The sequence below is a fragment of the Manis javanica genome, chromosome 14, assembly GCF_040802235.1.
Source record: "Manis javanica isolate MJ-LG chromosome 14, MJ_LKY, whole genome shotgun sequence".
NCBI classification, from domain to species: Eukaryota; Metazoa; Chordata; class Mammalia; order Pholidota; family Manidae; genus Manis; species Manis javanica.
In genome coordinates this window covers 78521985-78530483 of record NC_133169.1, presented here as the reverse complement: position 1 = coordinate 78530483, position 8499 = coordinate 78521985, and the positions used below count along the sequence as shown (strand labels likewise).

The window sequence follows — 8499 nt, the reverse complement described above, 5'->3', positions numbered from 1 at the left end:
TTCCCCCTTATCCCTCCCTTTCCCTTTGGTAACTGTCAGTCCATTCTTGGGTTCTGTGATTCTGCTGCTGTTTTGTTCCTTCAGTTTTTCTTTGTTCTTATACTCCACAGATGAGTGAAATCATTTGATACTTGTCTTTCTCCGCCTGGCTTATTTCACTGAGCATAATACCCTCCAGCTCCATCCATGTTGTTGCAGATGGTTGGATTTGTTTTCTTCTTATGGCTGAAAAATATTCCATTGTGTATATATACCACATATTCTTTATCCATTCATCTACGGATGGACACTTAGGTTGCTTCCATTTTTTGGCTATTGTAAATAATGCTGCGACAAACATAGGGGTGCATATGTCTTTCTCAAACTGGGCTGCTGCATTCTTACGGTAGATTCCTAGGAGTGGAATTCCTGGGTCCAATGGTATTTCTGTTTTTAGTTTTTTGAGGAACCTCCATAGTGCTTTCCACAATGGTTGAACTAATTTACATTCCCACCAACAGTGTAGGAGGGTTCCCCTTTCTCCACATCCTCACCGACATTTGTTGTTGTTTATCTTTTGGGTGTTTGCCATCTTAACTGGTGTGAGGTGATATCTCATTGTGGTTTTAATTGACAAAATTGCACTTCAAATTTCTTAGGAAAAAGAGACCTACGTGCATCTTAATAAACCTCGCAGTGTTTCCTTACGTAACTGCAGTAGAGCCCTGTGTCCTCAGTTACGTACCTGAGGAAGCTGCCGGTTTGCTCATCTTTAAACACCAAAATCACCCTTAGCTGGAGCCACCCAAAGCATGAAGAAATGAGACTAATGACATGACTGCAGAATCACATTTCCCATCTCATAGATGCTCACTGCAGAACATATACTTGTCAGGAAACAATGCTTCATGAATATTCTTACATTTCTGTATGGTCAGGACTTTCTGAGCAAACAGCTTTGGTATCTGGGTTAAATATGACTGCATAAGGATCCAAAAGACAGAGCCCACCAGACAGATAGAAAGTTTCCTCTCTCCCCAGAGCCTTATGTGTACACTCCAGGGTATTTAAGAAATACAGGAGCCCTTTCCTTCTTTTCCAGACTGAGGATCTGTTTACATTCCAGAGCAAACATCTCTATTTCCATCTCCAGAAATGCAGATGGACCAAAGTGCCAGCTATCAAAGTAAGCTCCAAGTTGCATGATTTCAGAATTCGTTCCTTGTGGGGCAAACCCCAGTGTGCACATAGGGTATTTTTGCCTCTCACTGCATTACCCTGTGGAGAACTGAGACAGAGGGAACCAACACCACTCACTCACTGAGTAAATAAAAGGTATGATTTCAGATCCAAAAAACAAAAAGAAAGAAAGGAAAGCTGGGACAGCCGCTGTGGCCATTCAGGGAGGACTCTCCCTTACCCCGATATACTTTCTGGGAATGAAATGTGCTTGTCCTAGAGACAGACCACCAGGGGTTCAAATCCAAGCTCCTTCACCAGTTGCTGGAGCCCACACAGCACACCTGCTGGGCCTCACCTCTCCTCCTCATCCAGGGGCTCCATGGCCTGGTAAAACGACATGAAGTGCTTGTCTGGCTCCAGGTCATACAGCGCAGCCAAGTGCTTTTGCATCCGGATCTAGTGTAGGATGGAAGCCACAGTCATGCACTGTCAGCTCCAAGATTCATCTGTTTTCTTGGTGGGCCAAATGAGAGACTTGAATAAGGGTATGTGGAAATCACAACCCCTACATCTTTCAAATCCTCGGTGGGGACATCAGTCTGTAATCTCTTCTCCTGGAATATGTACTTTAGAGGGAGTTCTAGAGGCTTGTACTTGACCTGCCGCACAGCATGAATTCCTTGCTTCCCTATTCCCAGTCTGGGGCTCCACCTGCAGCATAAGACCTGGAGACTTGTCTCCAGCCTGGAGCCCCCCAAGGGGGTGTTTGTGCTGATCCTGGAACTCCCCTCCAGGCCAGGCCTCCCCTCCTGGGAGGGTGAACACATCCTGAGAGCCCTAGGAGAGTGTTATGGGGAGACTAGAGCCAAGTGCCTCTGCTCAGCCTCCCGAGCCTTTTGTCACAGACGTCAGGCCGCTTAGCCAGGACCCAGGAGCGGGACAACAAGGGCTTCACACCAGCCTGGCCTGGGGATGGATGGCTGAGGGGCTGGAGGAGGACTGGGGACCTGGGAGCTTTGGGGGGTGCTCTTAGGTGTGAAGCGTGGAGAAATTGGGCTCACAGAAAGTCCCCCAATGGAAGGAGTGCACCTCTTGGAGGTGCTTTGAGAGACCAAGTTCAGCGTTTTTTGGAAAGGAATTTTCTGGAATGTGTGGAGCAGCTGTGTCTCATTAAATGGGACGAGTGCTAGACTGGTGCCCTGCAGCTGTGGGATCTATATGGGTACATCTGCAGTGGTGTTCAAGACGTGAAGAGACACCCTGGGGCTTCTAATCAACAAGTTTCTGTGTCTGATCATAATGTATAGGTGACAGGAAATAAGGTTCAGTTTCTGTTTGAACAGCCCCCCCAGTGTAGCCAAGTTGTGCCATCCTGGTGCTTAGAGTGCCCCGCTCTCCCTGAGCACCTTATGGGGGGAGGACAGAGGATGAAGGACAACCTGGCGGAGGTCAGGGCCACCCTGCGTCAGAGAGTTTAAGGGCTGGGGCACTTTGAGAAGAAAGAGCAGTGTGGTGGCAATCGTTCATCATTTATTACATTCTGCACAGGGATGACCCCAACCCCCAGGAACCATAAACCTCAGACACAACACCCAGACCACACTGCGCCTTGGGGAGGCTATTTCTCAGGGATGAGGGGAAGGAGTTGCACAGGGGGCTCCCCTGGAAGCAAGCCCCGGAACCCTGAGATGGCCGGCCACCCCTGCATCTTCGGATGCCTCCGCTGGACACCCAGGGGGCCGTGGTCCCAGTCAGCACTGCGCCGTGTCCATTATCCCAGGAAAGGCCAGGCCTGGTGAGGACGGCCCCCATCTCTTCCTGGAACCCTGTGGCTATGACTCGGTGGCTGACAGCACCCAGGCAGGAGTTGGCATCACGGCGGGAGGCCACCTGCACGAAGGGGAACATCCTCCAGATGGTGGGGTGGTTTGCCTCTGTTGAGTGGGCCACGAGCAGAGGGGACGACACAGCACAAAGGTGGCCAGGTTGGCTGCAGCTACGTATGGGTCCTTGACAATACAGCGGCAGCCTGGGGAGCTGCCGGAGTTTGTCGACGAAGGAGGTGCCAGAGCACCTGCCCCAGCAGAGGCTCAGGTTGAACAGCGGCAGACTGGGGTCCTGGGGCACCAGGTGCCGCCTGCCCGAAGGGAAGGAAGCTCTCCTTTGCGTGCAGCCAGGAAACCAGCCATGACAGCAGCTACAGGGCCACGCGGGTGAGCAGAAGAGACAGGTTATCCCGGGTTTCCCCCATTATCCCACTTTCACCCTGTCCCCACTGCCCTCTGGGCTCTGGGCCCTGTGTGGAGGGTCCTGTCAGTCACCAGCACCCGGGGAGTCCCTGTCACGGGAAGGCTCCTGAGCGTCACCTACTTACAGCGGAGGATGCTGGGTCCCAGAGTGGGAGGGGAACCACCCTGCAGTCTGACAGGACTGGTTGGCCGTGGAGCTGGGACCCCAGCCCCACTGGTCTTTAGGGCGCCCCCACACCAAACATGGCCCAAAGCTTCCCACCCCCTGCCGATCGCCTCGGCCCAGAAACTCACCTGGCCCTGGCCGGCCCATAAGTTTATGTCTTGTGGGGCCTGAAGAACTGCAGCAGCCCCTTTCTGCTGGCCTTCTGGCTCTCTGGCTCCAGCTGGCAGGACAGGCTGTAGCTGCAGGACAGAGGGACACCTGTGAGCCCCTGGAGCCATACGTCGGGGGCCCTTCCCCCAGAGTCTGCTGGCAGCTGTAGCCCACACCTGACTCGCGTAGCCCTCACCTCTCCTCCTCATCCAGCGGCTCTACGGCCTGGAGAAATGACACGACGTGCTCCTCAGGCTCCAGGTCATACAGCTTGGCCACGTGCTTATGTATCATTAACTCATGTAGGATGACAGTGATCTGGGGCAGAGGAAGGACAGGATGCAGACAAGAGGGGGTGAGGAGTGGGGCACTGGGATGGTCCTGGATCTTTGCTTACACGGGAACCCGCCTTCTGTTCAATGCCATCCAGCCCTGCCTGTTCCCACTGTTGGGTCTCCAGCTCCTCCAGGAAGGAGGCCTTGATGCGACCCCCCACCTGACAAAACCTTTAGTATCCTCAGCTCTGTGTGTCTTAACTCTCTCAAGACATGTTAGACCCAGGGGATGGGCCAGAAAGGGTCCTGCCCAGGGGGGTCTTGACTCCATCCCTCACCTTCCCTGACTGGGCACTCAACTGTCTCTCTCTCATCCCATCACCCTGGAAGGCAGGAAGGCAACCAAAGTGCATCAGCCCCTGAGCCCAGAACGAGGACGGAACGTCCCTACCCTTTCTCAAGTTGGAGGACCTCCAGGGCCCTCCAAGGGGCAGGCCTGCCGAGAAACAGCACCCGGGGCTGGCCCGGGATCGGGGCTACCGAGAAGCGGGGAGTGTACTGGGGAGCTGAGGCCAAGCTTCCCACGCAACTGTGTGATGGCAGACAGGGAGACTGGGGCCTCAGGGGGGAAGGCACTGCCAGCCCTCTGATGTGCTTCCTGCCCTGAAGGAGCAACATCCCTCCCCCTGGGCAGGGCCTGAGGGGGAGGCCAGTTCTGCCCAGATGCTTCCCCGTGGAGTCCTCAGCCCCACCTGCCCTGGGGCCAGGACCAGGGCTTAAGCCGGTCCTTCTGGCAGTCCTCTCCAAGAAGCCTAGCTCCTGGGGTGGAGGGGGGGACTGAGGCGGGGCCCGGTGCTGAGAGGTCCGGGCTCACTGGGGGCTCTCTCCTCTCTAAACCTCACCATCCTGCCCCCCTGTGCCCTGCTGGGTCACTCACGTCGTTATTTTCCGGGAGTTGGTCTACGGGCACCTCACGGAGAAACAGTCCAAGGAATGGGACCATGCCCTGTGCCACCGGGGTAGGGAGGTGATGAGTCCCTGCCTGCCTCAGGGGCGCCCACAGAGCCTCCCCTGAACCCCACACCCGCAGCCCCCAGCTCCCTTGGACCACCCTGTGCTGCCTCCCTCCCGTCCCTTCACCCTGAGCTCCCCTTTCGGTCCCTCCCAGGGCTGGGTTTTGGCCAATCCCAGGACCTGTGGTCCCTACACCTGTCCTCCAACTTCCCCCTGTACCCAGCTGCTCTCGCCCTCCTGGTCACCCCAGTGCTGGCAGCTCAGGGCTGGTGGCACCAGGGGCAGGTACAGGGTCGCCCCCACCACCCGTGACCCGCGCCATGCCACTCTCACCTGCTTCTTCCTATGCTGGCATCCCGTGAGGGCACACAGCTGTTGCTTCACGATGGCCCTCGCCTCCTGCAAGGACCAGGATACTCAGGTGCTCATGCTCCCCTCCCACGTGGCCTCCCACAACCAGACCGTGGTTGAAGGATGCCTTGCCCGAGCCCCCTGCCACCCATGCTGTCCCCACCTCCAGCAGGCTCTCAGCCTAGAGCGACCCCAGCTCCAGGACACACTCATACTCATGGGGGTCCTTGGGCCTCGGCCGCCGCCCTGAGAGTGTCAGGGGACATCCCTCTGCCTCCCAGGGTGCCCTGAGGACTCACTGTCACCTGGCTATCAGCACGGCTCCCCTCACATGACCATGGGGGGGGCACAAAGCTGAAGCCCGTCTTGTGCTCCCTGGACCCTGCTCACCAGGGATGCCCACACCCCAGGGTGATGGCAACCCTCCATGTCCACATGAGGAGCCCGAGGTCACAGAGGGGCAGTGACAGGCTCAGGGGACCCAGGGGAGAAGCCGACCTTGCTCAGCCACAGGCCCCACCCCTGCTGCCAACCCCAGCCCTGACAGGGGCCTGTCCTCTGGGTCCTCACTGGATGCCAGGCCCCCAGTCAAGTGGAGCCAGGGAGGGAGACAGACGAAGCCTTTGGGGGCTTGGGGGACCCTACTTTCCCGTCAGCTCCCCCCTCACCCTGCACACCTCGAGTCTTCCCCAAGGCTGGGCCACAGCATGGCAGAGGACTTGCCCCAAGGACCCCTCCCTTCCAGACCTCTAGCCTCCGGTTACCTTGAGGAGCCAGTCTCTGTTAATCTCCTCGTCCCTCTTCTTAAGTTTTTTGTAGGTCCTGGAGCTCTTCCTAAGGGGAGGGGAGAGGATTAGGGAGAAACATGGCCATCAGGTGGAGAGTTTGGGGGCAGACCCCTTTTCCTGGGGCACCCAAGAGATCCACTAGCCTGCATGAGGCTTTCCACCCAGGGCCTCCATTCCCAGTTCTCCCTGGGGCGAATCTGCTTTGGGGCAGAGACCTCCTGCTGCAGAACACAAGCTCAGGATCTCCAGTGGGCTTCAATCCATACCTGACATTGAAGGAAACTGATTCCTGCAGGGGTACCCCTGGCCTAACCCACAGGGGGCCCCAAGAGCCCGCCATCCCTGTCCCTAGGCTCTGCCGCCTCCCAGGAAGTCCCAGCCCACTGAGGGACACTGCAAGATGTAGGGGTGTCCCTGTCCACTCAGGTGCCCTTGTCCCAGAGACAGGACCACCCACCAGGAAACATGTCCCCAGGTGCTTTCCAGACGACCTATGGGACGGCTCTGCAGGGCCAAGAGAATGGCACGGAGGGCAGCGAAGTTCTTGAGGGCCAGACACTCCTGGGAGGGAAGACAGAGCTGAGAGCTTGGCTTGCTTCTCTGCTTCTGTCCCCCCACGAACTCCTGTCCTTAAGGAGACAGACACTCAGGGAACCCAGCACACCTGGTACCTGCTGAGCAGCCCTCCTGGGTGGAGGACTGTAGCTCAACCCAAGGCAGGGGCCAGGCATGGCTGTCCCACCCCTGGGGCCTGCGAGTCCACGTCCTCATGCCCCTGGCATGAGGCGCTCAAGGACCATGCAGGGAAGACCGCAGACAATCATCCTGAGATATGGCAAAGCAGGGACCCCAGGGGCCAACCCATGACACACCTCGGCCACCCGGATCCAGAACTCCACCGCTTGGGCCCTGTCCTGGGCCGTCATGGTCACGGTCCCGAGGCAGGAGGAGATGACCAAGCTAACCATGGCATCGAATTGCCTGATGACCATTTGCACATTGGGGGCCAGGAGCTCAAAGCCTTCCATCAGTGGCTGGCTCTCCTTGAATTCGCCGTATTCAATCCTGCTGTACAGCTCCTGGGGATGACAAGGGGTGTCATCCAGCTCTGCCCCTGGTGCCCCTGTTCCCAGGCAGGGTCACCGGTCAGAGCTGGGGCCCAGGCAGCTGGGGACGTGCGATGAGCCTTGTGGCCATCCAGACTTCAGACCGCATCGACTGAGCCACCCAGGACCGGATGCACAGGACCCCACAGTGGTGGGGAACGGAGGGGCTCTGCTCGCAGGCACCCTCACTCACCTCCTCTCTGCAGCACAAGGCAGCTCACACCTGCCCATCCTGGGGCGTCTGCCTCCCATTCTGCCTCCCCGTGGATCCCGCTCCCCGCTCAGGTGCAGTTTCCCCGGAAACACCTCCACCCATGGTCTTTGTTGGTATCTGTGTCTCCCACACCGTCAGGTCCATGGTAGGGGCCTCTGAAGTGCGGAGGCCTGCCAGGCCAATGGCCCAAGGACCTAAGGCCCTGGCAGCACCTCCCTGAGCACCCCTCCCCTTCCCTGCCCTGCCGCTCCCAGCCCGGCCAGGCCCTGCACACTTTCCCTCTGCTCCTCCTCATTGGTCTGTAAGGATCCCTAAGTGCCAACCCTTCTGTGCCCCCGTGGTCAGGGAGGGCTTGCGGGTGAGGGGAGTCTCAGGGCACATGGTGAGTCCATGGGGAAGCTGGGACTTGGGCCCAGATCACAGGAGTCCACGCCAGGGGATGGCAGGTCTGGGGCAGCCCGTGACACAGGGCAGGCCCACCCCCGACCCCGAGAGCCCGCTCCTCTCACCGCACAGATCAGGGTCAGCTGCTCGGCCACCAGAAGGGCGGGGAACTGCAGGATGGTCCGCTCCTCCGTCCTCGGCATGTCCCGCTTGATCTCGACACAGGCACTGGTGGGCTCCGGGTTCGCCTCTGGCTCTGCCATGCCCAGTGCCATTCCTGCAGGTGCCACCGGACCTGGGCCCGAGGGTTGATGGGGCTCCAGCTCGGGGCCTGGCACCGGGGCTGAGACCACTCCTGGGATGTCCCAGGGTCTCATGGGGTCTGGACATGCCTCTGGCTCTGTAAGGCCTGGTACCGTTACAACAGCTCCTCCGAGCCCCATGCGCGAGGGCTCATGGGTCTCCAGCTTGGGGCCTTGCCTTGGAGCCGAGTCCTCTGCTGGGATGTCCTCCGGCTCTGCAGGGGCTGAAGCAGGTGACACCAGCCGTAGCTCCAGCACATTGGTCTGAAGGACCTCCTGGACTCGCTGTACCCACAAAGCCAGTCCTCTCTGTATCTCCGGGGAGTCTGGACATGGCTC

General features: G+C 58.2%; 1 protein-coding gene across 1 annotated transcript; it reads right to left on the bottom strand.

Annotated features, from left to right (window-relative positions):
• Nucleotides 1-3234: 3234 nt before the first annotated feature.
• Nucleotides 3235-7281, bottom strand: LOC140846304 (ral-GDS-related protein-like). The gene is made up of 8 exons (XM_073222177.1): nucleotides 7027-7281; nucleotides 6612-6715; nucleotides 6131-6200; nucleotides 5349-5414; nucleotides 4939-5007; nucleotides 3923-4044; nucleotides 3705-3815; nucleotides 3235-3358 (listed from the first exon to the last, which is right to left on the bottom strand). Exons 1-7 carry the CDS (start codon nucleotides 7180-7182, stop codon nucleotides 3728-3730), a joined length of 675 nt encoding a protein of 224 aa, XP_073078278.1. The 5' UTR covers nucleotides 7183-7281; the 3' UTR covers nucleotides 3235-3358; nucleotides 3705-3727.
• Nucleotides 7282-8499: the final 1218 nt, after the last annotated feature.

Coding starts and splice junctions, on each gene's coding strand:
- LOC140846304 (XM_073222177.1), bottom strand. CDS start 7,182: ATGGAAGGCTTTGAGCTCCTGGCCCCCAATGTGCAAATGGTCATCAGG. Junction 6,716..7,026: donor TCTGGATCCGGGTGGCCGAG/GTGTGTCATGGG, acceptor CTTCCCTCCCAG/GAGTGTCTGGCCCTCAAGAA. Junction 6,201..6,611: donor ACCTGGGGACATGTTTCCTG/GTGGGTGGTCCT, acceptor CCCTCCCCTTAG/GAAGAGCTCCAGGACCTACA.